This window comes from Anticarsia gemmatalis, chromosome 16, assembly GCF_050436995.1.
Source record: "Anticarsia gemmatalis isolate Benzon Research Colony breed Stoneville strain chromosome 16, ilAntGemm2 primary, whole genome shotgun sequence".
NCBI lineage: Eukaryota > Metazoa > Arthropoda > Insecta > Lepidoptera > Erebidae > Anticarsia > Anticarsia gemmatalis.
In genome coordinates this window covers 4,651,759-4,670,939 of record NC_134760.1, presented here as the reverse complement: position 1 = coordinate 4,670,939, position 19,181 = coordinate 4,651,759, and the positions used below count along the sequence as shown (strand labels likewise).

General features: G+C 37.2%; 2 protein-coding genes across 2 annotated transcripts in view; one reads left to right on the top strand and one right to left on the bottom strand.

The window, feature by feature from the left end:
* The window catches only part of LOC142979422 (uncharacterized), a 31,870-nt gene extending 21,469 nt beyond the window's left edge, over positions 1 to 10,401 (top strand). The window contains exons 4-6 of the mRNA XM_076124310.1: positions 2,117 to 2,314; positions 9,273 to 9,434; positions 9,520 to 10,401. Coding sequence (XP_075980425.1) covers positions 2,117 to 2,314; positions 9,273 to 9,434; positions 9,520 to 10,013 — 854 coding nt within the window. The 3' untranslated portion in view covers positions 10,014 to 10,401. The remainder of the gene's footprint in view (positions 1 to 2,116; positions 2,315 to 9,272; positions 9,435 to 9,519) is intronic.
* Positions 10,402 to 10,976: 575 nt separating this feature from the next.
* Positions 10,977 to 18,042, bottom strand: LOC142979607 (uncharacterized). The gene is made up of 14 exons (XM_076124638.1): positions 17,917 to 18,042; positions 17,437 to 17,597; positions 17,062 to 17,187; positions 16,622 to 16,718; positions 15,543 to 15,689; positions 14,337 to 15,210; positions 13,893 to 13,985; positions 13,482 to 13,679; positions 12,983 to 13,116; positions 12,499 to 12,659; positions 12,290 to 12,412; positions 11,987 to 12,092; positions 11,673 to 11,819; positions 10,977 to 11,343 (listed from the first exon to the last, which is right to left on the bottom strand). Exons 1-14 carry the CDS (start codon positions 18,040 to 18,042, stop codon positions 11,068 to 11,070), a joined length of 2,769 nt encoding a protein of 922 aa, XP_075980753.1. The 3' UTR covers positions 10,977 to 11,067.
* Positions 18,043 to 19,181: the final 1,139 nt, after the last annotated feature.

Below are 19,181 nucleotides of genomic sequence, written 5' to 3'. Positions count from 1 at the left end.
TGTTTCATGAATATTAAGCGGCATATTGTAGCGCGTTCAACATGTCTCATGTAGATTCTTCCATCGTATTATGTAAGTAGTCGGAATGGGTAATTCGTATCTACGTCCCGGAGACAATAAAACTTTTCTTTTTTGCGTATATTTGCGCAGAAAAACAATTTCTTGGTCTCTCTCTTAAGTTCTCGCCGAGTTTATGTGGGTTTTATGAAAATAAGCGGGTGGCCGCTCATTTCGGGTCGTGGGGTGTGTGGTGGGGATCCGCGGGCTGTGCGCGGGGAGGGAGGGGGTGTTTATGTCGTTTTCATGGCTCGAAGGACCACCGCCGCGGCTTTTGGCCTCAAGCCAGACGTTGGAAATGGTAGCCTCTCTTTTGTTTTGCACGCCACGCCGGAATGTTATCTCGGTACGTTTCTTTTATTCAGAATATAATTTGGGATCTAAATATGAAATCTTTCCTTTCTAGCTTGTTTGTTGGCTCTAAATTACTGCAGCACTTGTTTACCTGCATCGCGGAAATTGGAAAACGAGATGTAGAAAATATGAAAATTATATTTTAATATTTTAGATACAGGAGATTAAAGTAAATATAATATTTATACATATTTTCTTAAAAAAAATTGACGAAATTATGTCGTCCATACACTCCTCCATTTCAATAACCATGCTATTGTATCTAAGGTTTTGAACAATAACATTTAGATATAATTACACGTATTCTTAATTTGAAACGTGCGTAAATAAGCAAGCGATATAACCAGCCCGCCGCAGGATATAAAATTCAATTAGCACCCATCATGATTCATTACTAGCGGGTGTAGAATGTCAACCGATGAACTGCCAGAATTACCATTTGGTATGTGTGCCGATACGCCAGTGATTGTTCAAACGCTTGGTGCCGTGTTTGCGGCCGCTCTGCGGTGGATGTGTTACGATGGCATTTCGACTACACCACTCATATTCTCGATATTCATCGCGTATGTAGTATGGTAACGCCCACTTGTTAAGCGACCATTGCTGAGTTGAAACTCAGAACTGCAAAGCAAAGCTGAACACAGCCAGCAATGGTTAAGTATTTAATAAAAGGACCCGTAATCTGATGTCAGTGTCGCGAGTTTCCAACACTTATTAAGTGATAGGCTGGACCACGACCACATTTACACAGTGCTTATCATTTTGTACAGAACCGGTTTGTAACCAGTTTCACAGTAAAAGTAATGTTCTTATTTGAATATCTATTAGGGACCTTTAAGCTTTTACCGCAACTACATTGCGGCGTTCCCTGAATTTGGTTTATTTCGTGTCCATATTAATACGATCTAAGCGGAATTTGGACATTAGTTATAATGAAATTACTAGTTTAAGATTAAAATTTTGGTTATGTTGAAAATTCAATTTCAAAGTAACTAAAATCTTTGAGTGATAATCTGCTACAGGAATCTTTTCATGGTAATCGTGAGTTCGTGATGGCACGTGGGCTCTCTAGCACGGACGCCTTGGCCCACAAATCAACCGCGTACGACACAGAATGTTTGCCGAGTGCACCGCGAATTGTATGCATTCCAAGGTGATGGCTGCTAGATGATTCTGGCACGTGCCTCGGTTGTAACTTAAATGCAACGTTTAACATTTTAAGATGCTTTCATTCTCATTCCGAAATATCGTTCAATGGGTTGTCAACATTAGTTAAGAAAGTTATCCACTTTCTTAAAGTTTGTTACAAACTTAAAATCAAAATAGTTCGTTTTGTAACTCTTGTTTTATAAAGGTCATACAAATGACTATGAAATCGAATATATAAAATTATCGTGTCACAAAGTTAGCACCTCATTCCTCCGCAGCGGCTTTACTGATTTTTACCGAAATGTGTACAAATATTCAGTAAGCTTGAGAATCGGCTACTATCTAACTTTTATACCCCTAAGTGATAAGGGTTGGTCACACCTAACATTTAAAAAAATATATATGGCAAAACAAAGTTTGCCGGGTCAGCTAGTTATAAAATAAATATCATTGGAGTTGTCCAGTTGTGAGTTGTCACACGCGGTCATTTGATTCCAAACTAAGCAGTGCTTGTACTATGGTAACCAAGTTGTTTTATTTTTTTCTTGGTCTGCAGGTAAATCGTTCACTCTGACGATAATGCTGGCGACATCTCCTCCTCAAGTGGCGACGTATCAGAAGGCCATCAAGGTGACGGTGGACGGACCGAGGGAGCCAAGGTCGAAGACACGCCACCATGGATTCCACCCCTTTCACTTTGGACCACGGTTCCCGCCTGATCCGCTCATGGGATCGTTACCTTTTAAGTTGTCAGGTAAGAGTACAGAATGAAGTCGTTTAACATTATTGGTAAAAACGTCCGAAAAGTTAGGAACTCTTAGGCAATATAAACAGTCCCCGATCCCTAAGATGACTCTATTATTGTTTTAAATACATACATACACGTTTTATATATAACTAAATATATTACAAATATTATAATTACCCACAAGATCGAATCAACGATTAAAACTTGTAGAGGCAATAATCAGTGTTCATATGAAATGTTCAAAGTTATAAATAACGAAGGATCTGCGAGAAGTACAACATCAGAGCGTATTGTTATCCACTTGATACCTGTTATAACTTGAGTTGTGACCCCCTGTCTCGCTCGTTTTGAGTCGCTCGACGTTTCTATCCGAAAGATATTAAATTGTCACCCGTACCGTTGTCACTCCGCGTCCTGTCGCGCCTCAAAAGGGGATTTAATTTGGTCGAGAAGTTTTGCGTAACAATTAATTATCAATTTGGGGCCCCCGGCTTGACACCTGCGAGATACAGAACAGTTTTAATATTAACAATTTGGAGTTTTACCAAAGTTTGGTAGAGCTGAGAAAAATGTTTGTGACCTGGAACAAAGTTGTTGCTTTATGTAACTTTCAATAGTTTTGTTTTCTTGGTCTTGCTACAGTTTCTTAATAGTCTATAATTAAAGCATAAACGTTATAATAAAGTTTTATAAATGAACTTTTGGATAAAAGATCCAAAGAAGGTATGTAGACGTATATATTTGTGTCGTCTGCATAGAATGATAATGGTACACACTGCACGTAGTTTTTGTATAATCGTGATATAGTCAGTCTGTGACAAATTAATGATAACCTTCGTAAATAATAAATTATGGCTGAGCCTAAAAATGCCTTACACCTAAAATCTACGAAGGTGTTTTATAGTAAAGCGTAAAATATGGCAGGTGAATAAGATTTCCCCAGTACAGCGCGAGGCGGGGCGCGTCGCAGGGAGTCCTCGTCGCTAGGCGCCCGCTCCCTTCACTTGCACCTAATAAACACCGTCATAATTGTGTACTACGAACACCTAGCTGTGCCCAAATAAAAAATAAATTGCACCTGCAAAAGAGTTTTACGAATTACGTAATCATTATTAAGAAAATTTTAGTTTTTTCCATATTAGGGCATCATATTTGTAATTTTTCAAATCACAATACAATAAAATGTTCGTTGTATTATGACTTATATTTGCGAATTATAAGTCATTATGAATAATCTCAAATTGATATATCTTCATAGTTACTTTTTTCAATTAGGATAGAATTTTTTTCAATAAAGAGTAGATACGCTAATATTTTTCTCTACCACTAACATGTGATTATCAACATCTTTAGCAGAAAAAGTTCTTGTCTAACGTTAAGGCAGTTTGTCCTCTGTTGGTAAATGCTGAACATGTTGCAATAGCAATTCTTAAAAAAGCAAATTAAAAACAACAACAGCACCACCAAATCAATTGACAAAAACTGTGACAAAGGATTGCGTGGTGGTAAAGCAACCAGAGACACAAGCACTCGTTGTCACCTTTGTGTAGTTTATAGGCGGAGTGGCGACGGCACGCAAGTGCTCGCAAACCTCGTTAGGGCGGGTGTCAAAGGGCTCTAACTCAATTATACACCTCGCGCTCTTGTCGGCTACGCCTCGATCTGAGCGAGCACACGTCGCCACGTCGCGCTCAACTCGAGCCACACGTGCCAAGACACCGGAATTAATGCATGCTAATTTGCTTTCGATTTTATATTGGATTTGATCTGTAATCACTCACAAATTAACATTGTTTAGATATGTGTGTTAATAAAGGATACGCGTTGCTACTGAACATTTTGACTGAGTATGTTAATTTTGTAGGCGTATAAAATATCTATGGTAAAGTGAGTTGCTTATTTTATATCAACGTTAAATTAATAAATCTGACCGTTATGAAATTGACAAAAGAAAGAAACATTATTATCTTACTTTACATTTATGCCCTTGTTTCAAGTAACTATTTAAGAGCAGACTTAGCACGCACGTTTGAACAGTGAACTACTCATTGGGTAATAATTAGTGGGAGCGGCAAGTAGGAACTTGCCAGGCATTCTCATTAAGCGGAATGTACGCACATTACAAGATTACTTGAACAGAGAGGCTTCTTTCATCGCGCCGGGGCTCGAGTTCGCTTTGTTCTCTCTTTAGAAACAATTTAGCGAGTACTTCAATATGTAAATTCCTCGCTTCGCGGCTGTACTGTACGAGGCAAGTCTCCGCTGCCCTCTTAACGGCGAGCACCAATAACCCTTGTGAAATCATGATAAATTATCCACACTCACGTTCACGCGCCTCTCTTATAGACACAACTTTTGTTGTGCAGCTATGAAACTTTGGATGTGCCAGTTTGTCATATTCAATCATTGCACGGTTCTAATTTCGTAGTTTAGGTAATTTATTATAATTACAGAATAAAATAGTTTACGATTATAAGAATCAAATGTTACTCTTCCAAAGTAGACTTTTACGGGAGGTACGTTCCGGTAGCTAATAATTCATTATTTTGTTTAATTACATGTCACGAAAGTTTTTCTTTTTATTATGTTTCCAACCTTGAACTGACTCTCGTTGACGAAGTAATTGTGGAATAGTTGTTCAATAAGAAAAATAAGCGGCCTAGATCTTCAGTGATTTTAGGCACATCATGTCACATCATAAATTTCACACATCTGTGTATCTCACGTCGCCGTGTGAGCGCCACTTAAAGTCGCAGCCTTCGCATTATTAATGAGGGAGTCTTAGAGAAAATTAATATAGCATTAGGCCCGGAAGCCCGGGATTGTGGGGGCGAGGGAGGGAAGAAAGAGGGGCAACATAACCCTTCCAGCGCGCGACAATGCGGGTGCATAATTACGCATTTGTAAATTTTAAATGTTCCACCCACCTCATACAGCCTTTTGTATGACGTGATTCGCACTCACTGTACCTTTTAAACGTTTTCAAATGAATTCGTATGATGACTCCCACGCAATTAACTCTTAATGCTACGTGTAATGTTATGACTCTACATTGAACGCGGTTCATACTGTAACAGTGTAATGTTATCTTCGCGAGTGATTTACAAAGAAAATTTAAAAGGTCATTCAGCTGATAGGGGCTATAGAAAACTGAATTGAAGGGACAAGAAAGAGTTATCTTTTAAAAGAAATTAATTAATCGCATCTATCAGATAGATAACAGTAACCTTTACTCCCTTGTCAAGCTACTTTTACACCGAAAGGTTAATTAAGCAAAACAAAAAGGGGTTAAACAAAATCAATAGACGCAAATTCATTAAGCGCTAAGCAGATTGAAATTCAACATGGCGTTGCAAGATGGCGGCGGGCGGGTTAAGGCGCGTTGACAAAGCGGCGTCGTTAGTTCACGAGCCCTCTTATTAACCTTATGATGTACGGAGGGCATCCGTCTTGCTTGCCGCCTGTGACGTCACAGCCCTTAGCACTAACTATACGACCGGTGTCATATCACAGCACCCGCTGTGTTGTGGGACAGTTATCCGTAACGTAGTGACGCTGTAAAGTTGAAGTTTCAATTGAAACTTTTTGTTGGTTTATCTCACGAAATTTGCTTCAAATAATTCACAACATAAAATGTAAACCGATATAAGAAACTAAAGTTTATGTATTAATATCGACGGGAACAAAAACAGTCATACTTTTTAAATTTTAATTTGTCGTTATTATTCAAAACTACTTCATAATTAATTAACTGTCACATTTAACACACGCAAAGCACCTTGAAGTATATCATACAATGTTCACAGTTTTCATCTCGCGACATTTGAAATAGTGAAAGTGGAGGTAGATTTATATGGCACAAGCAGTTCACAAAATTAATTTAAGTTGTTAGTTTCACGGAAATAATTAAATATTTGCGATTGTCAGTCGCAACCACCTCGCAGGGATATCAGTGTGATGTTTACTTATTAAATAACAAATTCTCTAATACACTTTGTAATGTCTCTTCAAAGAAAAACTCATTTGGATACAAGTCGTTAATCCGAAGGAAATGTCTAGTCGCTCAACTTCGATTAAGTGTTACATAAATGATGTTCGAAGAAATGCAAAATAATTAGTGGAAAGTGCTTCCAACCCTTTCTCTAATCAAGAAGGGTTGAAGTCTTTAAAAAAATCCGCCCTAATCCTGAACATCGGAATCACACTAAAAACGTAAATACTTTTATCCGCGTAATCCCGGTCGTCTTCGCGGATTAGCGCTGTAGTATCGGGAGAAGGAAAAATGCAAGACGCAATCTAACAAATGGCATTAAAATGTTTGGGTTCAACCCTCTCTTGGCGCGGTGCGATTTTTCAAAGTCGAAGAAAAAACCCCTTCGTCCGGGGCAATGTAGCGGACTGGCACGTCTTCGGATGCGGCCAATCCACAACTACAGTGCTCGTACTGATTTGATACTTTGTTGTTGTTCTTTGATTTAAGCCATCTTTGATTTTAGAAATAAGTCAAAAAACAATATCAAGGTAAAATGAGTTACGACGTTACATATATTTTTTTCTAGATTCATAACGTCCCTTTTGGACTGAGATACGAATTTGTCCCGGAATGAGAATAAAGTCTTCGCATCTCCATTGTTCGTACAAAATAACAATTATACACATAATCACTTAAAATTGTTGTTGTGTTTGTAATGATTCAAAATAGCTGAGACGTCGTATACAACGATTACGCATCGTGCACACAATAAAGGATTCCAACATTTTTTTAACGAATGCAAATCGTCTGGCGCTACCCTTTCTTCTGAATCTTTGAATAGAGAATACATAATGAAACAATGCCGCGCCATTTTTCACAGCACAGAAGAAACCTTTCCAGAATATTACAAAACGAAAAAAAACTACATTAAGTCCTTGAAACGTAGTTTAAAACGTTAATAACCGCAATTTGTATTTTGTGGAGCCGGACGACGTAGAAACATGGTAAGTATGTTTCTACGTCGTCCGGCTCAGTGGGGAAATAATAATTACCTAAATAAATTAATTATGATATTTCGTGAAAAATTAAAATATGTACTTATGTGAATATCAGTTTCCATTAAAGCTTTGAATACTTTTAACACTCGCGGTATTTCATTTGTTTTCAATCTGCTCTATATGCCTTTGAGTGCGAAGAGTAATGAATGCCTGCAACCCAGTCGGGGTAATCTTGAGCTTCAGAGTTATTTTTTGTGTCTCGAGAGCGATGCCGATATTGTCTGAGCTCGATGCTTTTAGCTGAAAGAAAGCTTTGAATACCGAGACGACTTGTCTTACGTTTACTTACTGCACTTATTAGACGAAGTTAAATAGCTCAGTAACGGACTGCGATTTATTCTGATGAACCTCTTAGCTCAGAAGATTCATACATTTGACTGCCTTCGTGGAGCAGTGGTTTAGGTCACCACGCCGCTCCTATTGCGTCGGGAGGTCGAAGGGTCGATTCTCATTTGTGCAATCCACAAATAATTGTTTCGGGTCTGGTTGTACTTTGTGTCCGTTGTTTGGTTTGTAAAAGTCCCCGCGATACAAGAGTAATTATTATTCTTAATGCGAGAGTTGTCTTTTAAAAACAAACAAAAGAAACAAAATATAAAGTTAGTCATAGTTGGCCGAAGAGATAATCGAGTTTATATATTGAGACCTTTACCTATTCTACCTCCAATCCTGCGAAGCATTCTAAGCCGCAGATCTGAATGCCCTAGTGTTGTTTAATGTATCAAGTTTTAGTACATTCTATTATTCGAAAGTTCTAAAATAGCCAGTAAAAAAACAATTTCAATTTTACGATGAAAACGCTTTGTAGATAATAATGTACTTAACCGGTCGGGGACCGATTCGATATCTCAAATCATTATCGTAAAAGCCGTGAGTCGCTTGGAGGCAAGATTAAGCCGGGCTTATCCTAAAAAGCAGCTCTTGTCTAATTGCAACGGACTCATAAAGCACTACACCTATAAAGGCTAAGCGGTCGGATTCAAAATAATGTGTTTTACATTTTCGTACCGACGGTATCTGCGACATAAAACGGCCTGTAATTTATTCTATTGCTGAAAGGGTTGGGTTGGCTCGGGGTGGGAATTACCCAAGGTGGGTGCTAAAGGGTTAAGCCGAATATACGGGGTCGCGGCGCCGGCAAACTTTGTTAATTTATGCGCTTAAAAATGTCAACTGAAAATTATGACGCCAAAACACATTTCCTATTTGTATGAATGTGATTGTTATTGTGATTGTTTATTGGCTGATATTGGTATAAATTGCCTAAAAAAAGGCCGTTGACCTACATACCCGTCCGTTTGTTGTTCATACCATTTGTTGAAATTGTAACAGAAGCCTTGTACTAATACCTTCTTTGTAACTCACAAACATCTTGGTACTAGTTTCTATAATATTGCTTTAGCTTTTTCTTTCGATTCAACAAAACCACCATTTGACAATTGGTAGGTAACAATCTAACAATTGAGGAGTGCCGCGGCGGAGATAAGGCATTGTAACAAGCTTGGGGAGGCTTTCGTCTCTCTCATTATTTAAATATTCCGATGAGTGCGTTAAGCACCGCATTAGCGTTAGTGGAGCGTTTCACGCGATAACTCTTAGCGCTATTGTTTTGTTGATTGAATTTTGAATAGTAGGGTGGCAAATGTTGTGTTGTATGACGTGCTCTGATTTCTACCTTTTACAAGGTTTAAAATTATGTTTATGGGTTTATAAAGACAACAAATTACCGAATCTCATATTATGAAGTACTTAATAATTTGACTTTGAATGATACCTTTGAATCTTATTCTATCTGTTCTTAATAGGTAAGCAGTCATGTTACTGTATGACTATCATTAAGCAAAATTTGTTTTTATCAATGATCCTTCCCGATTTTTCCATTGTGTTAATATTGGGTCACCCTTGTTAATCAGCGTTATTTCCTTTGGTTCAGGTATAGCTCATCAGCTGGCCGGTTTACCGGGTGGTGAATGGGGTGCGTTGGCGCGACATTATCCTCCTCCTCTGTTGCCTACACCCGCGCATTTCACACCACACGTACTACCGCCTGCGCATACGCAGCCGCAGCATGTGCCTCCACCACCCCATGAGACTGGTAAGTATGCGAGTTACAATACCTCAAGGTAGATTTTTTTTATGCTGTCATGAACTGAATAATAAATGGATCGTAATTGTTGCAGATGTGTCAGAGAATCCAATAACGATGCACGCACACAGCACGACAAGTCCCGCTACCTCCCGGCCTAGCTCGCCCCACGACGACGACGATATATCCGTCACAGCGTCAAGTAGTCCACCTCCTGATGACCGCCCCGGAGCGTTCACCTCAGTCACGAGGACAAGGAAACCGCTACAGCCACTGCCAGCACCGTCAAGCTTATTCCACAGTGCTTTAGCCGCACAACTATTTCTTAACTCCCCTTTACTCCCTACTCCGCCTGCGTGGCTGTACTCGCAGCTATACGGCGGCTACGATTGGTGGCTTCGACCGCCACCGCCTCAAGAAGACTCCAACAATTCTAGTCCGGAAAGGGAAGAAGAAAGTTCGTCAGCATCAGGAACTGGCAAAAAGCGGCCCGCCTCGCCGGAGTGGACAGAACAGGGAGTACGAACTCGAAGCAAGTCCCTCATCACGTCAGAAAGACGACCTGTTGACGTTTGGCGTCCCTACTAGTGATTGACGTGCCACTGACTATTACAGGAATCATTACTGTCCATTTCGTGTTGGACCTGCGTGTACGCGCTTCTAACAACAACACTATCGATGCGGGAGCGTGCAATTTACAAAGTTCAACTGGAGTTACGTATGATTGCGGTTCGTAGGAGGATTTTGTTTAACATTCCAGTGTATGTACTGTCGAGTCCTTGTATTAGTGTTTCATCAGATGGTTATATGATACGTGTAGTGGACAGAGATTTTATTTTATACAACTGTTCGGCTTGTCCCGTCCCGAGTGTTGAGACGTTCAGATATTTGGACACATTGTGCTCGTCTACGATAATATAGCGGTTATTGTCGACCGATAGGTGTTTTTACGTTAGATAAATTGAATGTGAATTCCAAATCGTAACGTTTAATGAATTGTTGACTGTATTATAAGATAATGCAAATCTGTAAATAAAGTTATCGAATTTTTTATACTGCAGTTTTATTAAAGCAATTTAGGCCGCAGAAACAAAATATTTTATAGCGCAGCGCGAGTAAAAAGTTTTGGATTGTGTCCATTATAGTCGAAACCACACCGCCGAGCTATTTGGCACAGGTCATTGCGTCCAGGCATTATGAATGTATGGAGCAATGAAATGTTTTATCGTTGTTTACTTATATAGTGAGCGTTTTACTGATATCCTACAGCATAATAGCTCAAAATTATAGGAGAGACCTTGTTTGAACTATGTTAAACTATACCTAATAATATATTGAAGAAATGAAACTATAATAATATTAAGAGAAACCCAAATATCAATTCCCATTTTCTTTCATTTTTTTGCGTACGACATAACATAATTCGATTCAGATGGAGAGACTAAGATTTTACTCTGGATGTGGTTAGCACTACGGAGCCTGTTTTTGCAACTATTACTAAAGGTCTTTTAAAGTACTGGTATTAATAAAACAAAATTTTATTGTCATAATTTATTTACGTGCATAACTTATAAATAGTCAACATGATTGGGAGTAATTCGCTGTATATTACAATTTTTTTTCAGAATATCGGATTGATTAATTATTTAGGACAGACACAAGATAAGTCGGAGCCTCCGCATTTACCATCAACAAATTGCAGAAGTCTTAGAACTGCTTTGAGGGATTCTATTGCTGTGGGAACTATTTCCTCCTTGGGAAGTAGAAATCTGTGTTGTTTCCCTCTAAGTTCGATCATGTAAGAGAATGGTATGTTGACGACGCCATAGGTCCAGTCACTGCTAGTGCCGCTGGCGTAATACATGAGGTCCTTCGTGCTGCCTACTTTGTACGTGTGACCACTAGATGCGTGGATGGCCTAGTAAAAAAAACACGTACATTAATTCTCAAAAAAAATACAAGCACGTTTAAATTAAGAGTAACAAAAACCTCAAATTACGATTGATAACAACACTGTATTTGAATCAGAACAGTAAATCGAAATGAAATCGAAGATCAAGTTATGTCCTATGAAATTCATTAATTCAAAAACTTTAACCCACGGTTTCTGAGGCACATTTAGGGATAGTTTATCTATTCAAAAGCGTTAAAACTCATATAAAAACGCTATCGAATAGATAAACTACCGCTAAATGTATTGAGAAACCGGGGGTAAATTGATTAAAGATGTATAAAGTTATTTCTTACCTTAGCCATAGCCGTTCCACCTTCAAGCATCATGACGTAGTCGGGACATGGTTCACTGGTGTAGCCCCAGGGGAATATGATCGCCTCGCCGTAACTATGAAATGACAGATACACCTTGAACTCTATCGGTGCCTTTAATATTGCGTTCTGGAAGTAAAGGATAACAAAATTAAAATAAGCTGTCTTTGCAAATTACTTCGGTTATTACATGGTTCAAGATTTATAAGATTGTAATTTATGGTGGTCGAATTTTTATTTCACAATTGGTTTGAATAATTTAGACAGAAGGGTTGCTATTAAAAGTGATAGGGTACCTTTACTGCCGTGGTTTCAGGTTCAGAGAAAGCCTTTGGTCCTCTGTAAAATATGCTTCCCGGGTCTTCTGATGATCCTTCTTCACCCCGTTCTGCCCAGCCGTAGCTAAAAATATTAGGGATAGTTAATATTTATTACACGTTTAACAGTGTGTATACCTGCTTGATCACTAGACAACATTGCAATACTGGAAGTCTTCTTCTAAATAAAATAAATCATTTGGAAAAATAAAATAATAAGTAAGCGATACCATTGTTATTTTAAAATTATTTAAGTTATTTCAGACACAATTAAATGGTTACCTGAAGTTTCTGTTAAGATCGACACCAACACATTCGCCATATCGCGCTCTACTCTTTCGCCACATTCTGTCAGTTGTGTGCGTGTATTCGTAACCATCTGGGTTCAGTACTGGAAGAATGTACCTGGAGAAAAGCAAATAACCTTTTACACATAAACTTAAATAAAAACATTATTATATTATATATTTACAGTTTTGTTTTGTACTTACCAGTCTTTAGTAATAACGCTTTCAGGTTGATTTTGAAAGTTTCTGACGATGTCATTAGCTATGTACGTCACTACAGCAGCACTGATCCACTCGCGAGCGTGGATCGTGCCGTCTATCCAAACACCTGTATTTGTTTCCCCACCATTGGATATTTTTAACATCTGAAACACAATACTTACTGTTATCACATCACTCTTCAAGTTGCAAAGATTACAAATATTGAAAACTAACTGACTCGCGCAACTTTGCTGGCGTCACATGAGAGAGAATGGGTCAAAATTTTCCCCGTTTTTGTAACATTTTTATTGGTTCTCTGCTTCTATTGGTCGTAGCGTGATGATAGCCTTTAACCTTCCTCGATAAATGAACTATCTAACAATGCAATAATTTTTAAATCGGACCAATAGTTCCTGTGATGAGCGCCTTCAAACAAACAAACAAACAAACTCTTCAGCTTTATATAAGTATAGATAAAAGATAATACCTTCATGTCTCTTCCTTCGGCTGTTTTACCAATAACATGTACAGTACATAAGTATGGGAACTCTTGTGCTAACTTGTCCAAGAAAGCGTAGATAGTGTCTACTCTGTGGTAGCAGGTCCAATCCATGGTGGTTCCTGCAACGTCCATTGCTGTCTGAGAGTGTGATGAAAATGACTAACTATTTACCACACAGTTCCTTTTTATATGTTGCCTATCATTAATACGTGCTTCAGTTGCTCAAATGACCAAATTATGAAATTTATTGTTTAATATAATGTCTTTTACGAGTGTATTATGTGTTAATTAGTTAACATAATAAATATTTAATTACTTTCCATTTATCAATAAAAGGGTTAATTGAAAATTATTGTATCAAGACAGGAGTCATTACGGGTGATTAGTAAGTTCAAATGTTACCCAATTCTTATCTACCATAAAAATTAAAGGGGGTTATTTCTAGAGGAAGTAATTAGAGTTATATAATTGTGCTGCCACTTACTGGAACCAGATGTGGTTTGTTTTGCTACGACTTTTGTGAGGACATTGCCCTGCTCTTTTTCACACAAAGCATTGACATCGGGTATTGCAATCGTATAAGGCACATCTCTTTCATGTAACATGCCGGCGACTTGCCCGGCCCGAGGTCCTTCTACCATCACATCCATGGTGCTATGCTCTTCCTTCCATATATTAATCGCTGCAAAGATTAAAATATATTTATCACTAAGAGTACTGCGCCGTAAGTTATTTTTGCATACGATCTTCAACAGATATAAAGTGTTAAATGTGTGTCTTAGGCGGTAGCGTATATTTGTTTCGGTAAATTTAGTATCTCTAGATACAAAATTCATGTTGCGTCAATTATTATTTTCTGAATCATTTGTAGGTATTTATTAGTTGTATTACGCACCTCCTAAAGCGTCCAGAGACTTGACAAAGTGCCTCTGGCCTTCTTCAATAAATTTCAGTTCCCATACTTGGGTTTTTGGTTTTAGCGGTGCCACTTTGAAAGATTAATAGTAATTAGAAGAATAAAATGTTTTTTTGTGATTGTCGTAAGCTCGTGTTTGTTTGACCAATGATTAACTATTCATAAATAAATTTAATAAATCACGTTACACAGTCACTGAGAATTTTGGCATGATATTGACAGTTGAAAATTATGATTTGTATGACAACTACAACAATGTCAGAATTCATGTTTTTTAATAAGTGCTTTTCTCTATGCTAAAATATTTCAATGTTCTTGAGTTTTAATAGGATAAACGAAAGCTCAAATAATATAACTTACCTCAGATATGTTTTTGTAATGTAATTCAGAATGACTTTCTAAAGATATCTTCCAGGCGAGTACCAGGACTAGATTTTATAATTTCGAAAAACGAGTTCCTTTCTGTTTCTTTCTCTTCAGTGTTTATAACTAAACTCCGACTCATTAATAGTTTTAACTGCTCAGATTCCGTATCCAAATTACTTTTTGAGTCGTCAGGTTCTGTATTTTTATCAATCTCTTGAGTTTTTACTGCTTTATGTTGGAATTCTAAATCTTTTTCATTTGTTAAGTTATTATCACGGTTAAAGTATTGATTGATTTCTTCTTCAGAATTTTGAGTTACTAGTAATTCTCGTAATTGGGATTCTTCATTCTCTGTGGAGATACTGCTTAAGTCTTCAAAGCTTGAGTTGTTTTCAGTTTTATCTAATTCTTTGGTCTTCACTTCATGTTGGTTAAGATCATTATCTGCCCCAGGCTCACTGTTTTCGGTTTCACAGAATGAACATATTTCAGTGTCTTTACTAGCTTCTTGTACTTCAGAATTATTACTTATTTGTTGTTCCAGTTGTTCAGACACCACACAGGAGGTACTTGTTAAATCTTCACTTAACGAATTTATACATTCTTCTTTAATTCTAGTTAGTTCAACATCCACAGACTCACTTTCTGCTGTTGAAGGGGTTTTGTTGAGAAGATTTTCTGTCTTAGGATTTTTATAATTATCAATAAATTCCATCAACGCAATCACACAACTCAGTATTTCGGCTCCAGTTTCCGCGATTTCTTCTTTCGGCAATTTGAATTTATGTTTTCTACTTCTGAGTTCAATGAGATAACAGAATGGAATACCGACTTCTCCGTGTGACCAATCGTTACTGGTGCCTGAGGCCGGATACATGACGTCTTTCGAAATGCCTACTTTATATGTATTGCCGTTAGTATCATAGATCGCCTGCTCACAAAAAATATTGAATCAGTTTATCAGTATAGAGTAAGTTAAAAAGGCGATAAGCTATGAACGCAATTGTTTTATCTTGTGACTCATATTTTAGGGGTTGAATAAGCAAAGTCCAGAGATAGGTTTATTTAAAAAATACAATGCAAATGTATGCAGCATGATTCATGCGAGTACAGCTCTTATAAAAAAATCTATGGAATACTGATCGCAAAGTCCTTCATCGAGAATGTTCTAAATTAATCTTTATTGCCATAACGATGAGTTTAAATTACCACTATACTATCTAATAAATATATAAGCAGATAAATAGTTACATAATAAATTACCTTGGACATAACAGTAGCCCCCTCAAGGAGAGATATGTAATCTGGGGCTAGATTTTCACTGCACGCAAATGGCATTATAATGACTTGTCCAAAACTGTGCAGGGTTATGTATACTTTGAACTCGACCCCCGAGTTAAGAAATATATCCTGAAGTATAATAAAATACATATATTACATTTCATTGACAGGTAACGATTTCTTTTTACTATAGTCCAACGACTTAGCAGAGTCTTGTATGTTTCGCGGCTAGCGGAGGCATACGCAATTCAGAATTGAGAATATCAATCAGCAACCTTATCCCGCTGAGGGGTCCTGTTTGATACAGTGACATTTCTCAAAATCATAATCTAGATAAACTGTGAGTGCCAAGGCTCTATACTAACTTGTCGGACTAAAGTAGATATGTCGGTGAAAGTGTGATTTTTTGTGATTACAATCATGTTATTAATTTAATTTGCTGGGACTTACACACAGTCGTCGCCATACATTGATCATTCTCAGGTAAGCACATTAAATAGTGCAAACAATGAATTAAATTTAATGTAACAGAGCGATATAAAACCGTTACAATGAAATTGATTTACGACTAAATCCTGTTTGCAGTTTAATCTCTGCCTGCAATGGCGACGACACGATTTCGGTATCAACGCACATTACTGCTAAATGATCGCGCGCGATTCCAATCATCATTTCCAACATTTAAATGTATTCAATTGATTTTCATTGGGATTATCTAATTTGTTATGTTGCCTGTATGTTGGTTATATGTTGATGCAGTAGCTCGAGGTTTAAAATATGATACATTTACTTTAAAGACAGCAAAAGTGACTTATTTACATTTATAGCATCAACTGTTTTTGGTGTATAGTTTAACTATTGCACAACATTGCAAACGGATTCTCGGTAGTGCTGACGCAGTTTTGTGACAATGACAAGCAGGCAATAACGTTCAAAGGAATTACCAGAAGATAAATACTTACTATAGCCAAAAGCAAGTTTGAATCACAAATAGTTGGATGAATTAATGATATTTTTAATACGGTTATATTTTAAAACAGCGAATGAAATGTACTACTAACCCTCATCGCTGCGGATTCTGGTTCAGAAAACGGATGTGGTCCGCGAAAGAACGCGTGTTGTGGTTCATCTGATGAGCCTTTGCCGCCCCAACCGTAACTATAATTGGTTACAATAAATTAGTTAAGAGTAAATTGTGTTGATCATTCATTAAAAATCAATTATTTTTACAAAGTAGTGATTTCCCTAAATGGATTACTGTATTCATAAACGCCCCTAACTGCCCCTTTGTACACTATATCGTAATTTATTAACGAAAGATTATCAGTATCGGGTTCGACTCCCGATGAAAAAGTATGCGAAGTTTTTTCTTCAGTTGAAATCTCACCGATACCTCAGGGGGTGTTTATACGCCTCCGTATAAAAATAGTCTATACCCACCTATTATACTTATTTCTGAATATACGGAAATTAAAAACATCTATAAATATAATATGGATACCTGAAATTTCTATTAAGGTCCACACCCGTCATTTTGTGTTTCACATAAGCTTTATTTTTACGCCACATACGATACGTGGTGTGCGAGTATTCATATCCATCTGGATTTAGAACTGGCATGAAATACCTGGAAGTTAGAGCATTTCGAGTAGTCCGTAGAATGCCCTCGATTCCTAACTAAACAAACTTAATATTTTTATCACTGTTTTTTTCATTGTTTTTATGTTAACTCGTGTAATTTGGTTAGTAAATGATTAATCTGGCTTCTTTAACAATACTTGGGATCATAAAATGAAAGTAATTTTGCGATGAACTAAATCATTTAGAAAAGAAAAGCTGTAGGTAATGTTATGAAATTAATATGTTTTAAATTCACCAATCTTTGCTTCTAACGGAGTCCGGTAAGCCTTCAAAGTTCCTTGCGATATGGTTGGCGATGTAAGTGTTGACGGCGGGCGCGATCCACTCCCGCGCGTGTATGCCCGCGTCTATCCACACACACGCGTTCGATGCTTCACTGTTCGATATCTTTAGGATCTAAGAATAAAAGATCGCTTATTAATAAAAAAACTGTTGCTTTACATTGTTATAACAACACCTTATAATACATTAGGAAGAAGTACCTATTTGATCAATGCACTAATAGTCGCTACGGGTCTGGTTGTTTTCATGACACTAGAGGAATTCTTGGTGCGAGAGTTGTAATTTTAAAGAAAAGAGAGACGAATATTGATATACCTATGTTGTTCCAATAAAAAAAAAGTGGATTGATACACCTCCGCATTGGATTACTAACGTTGGAATCAATAGAAAATTTTGTTTCGTTAAAATTTTTATAAACAGGCTATATGCTTACTTTAAGATCGCGTCCCTCGAGAGATTTGCCGATATTTCCCGTGGTGCAAAGAGAAGGATACTCATGCTCCAGGTCCTCCATGAAGTTGTGTATCACTTTCAAACGATGGTAATTATCCCAGTCCATTGCTACTTCCTCAGGATCTATGAGTGGCTTTTCATTTTCTGAAAAGATTATTTCTGGATTTAAAACTGGCCATGTTACCAATAAAATGTATGTGATAATCGAGTAAGTAAGTAATGTAAAATTTAAAAAATTAAATCACTTCTACTTTCCTAGACTACGCTCTTTTAATTTCAAATATATTAAAAATACGAATTAAGTAAATAACTTAATTTCAATGATTCGACTCTAATCTAAATACTAGATATTTAATAGAGGTAAACTCCTAAGTACAGCAATATTAAACTTACCCGGTGTATCTATCTCCATTTTCTTCATAGGCCCCATTGGTTTTCTCTGTTCTATATTTGGTTCTGAATTTCCACTTAAATAGCAAGTCATATGACCGGAAGTTGCATAGCATCTAGGAACACTTGTCAAATCCATTTTCTTTCGTTTCTGCTTAATTTTTTGATCAACGAATAAGATGTTTTCTGCTATAAAATCTTTGCAGCTGGAGCGGTCGATGTGACCTGCACTGCTAGGAGTGTTGTGACTAGAACTATTTATAGATTTTGTAGAAAAACTCGATTTCGTTCCAGTCGCAAATTTCATTCTAGGTTTTGATGCAGAGTTGATTCTTTCAAAGTGACTCATGGCGAAGAATTCCCCTAGGGCTTCAAACTTGAAACTGATTACTGTTCAAGTGTTATATTAAAGTGTTTATAAAAACCGGTCCATTGTATATTGTTTCTTTTGCCCATTTATCGGGCTTTCTGCATTTTTTTTATTATTTTATGCAGCAATGCTGTGATGCTTGAAATGTCATTGCTGATTGACAGGAATCACACCAATAAGCTACGACAACTTTATTTTCTTTTCTAGCCTTAAAGTTGTTTGGCGAAGTTTTCATAAATGCTTTGATAAATAGATCTCAAAAGTGTTATCGACTCACGCAACAAAACTATAAGGTACTACATCTAGTAAGAGGACAACTCGGCAATGAAATACTTTGTAGATATTTTCAAAGATAAAAACACGTTTATATAAAAGTACCCAGCTCCCACACAATGTGAGTGACAGGCACATTGAAATGTTCATCAAGAGGTGTGAACAAAAGATTCATCTGATTTCAAAGAGATCGTTAAAACGTTTTTCACATT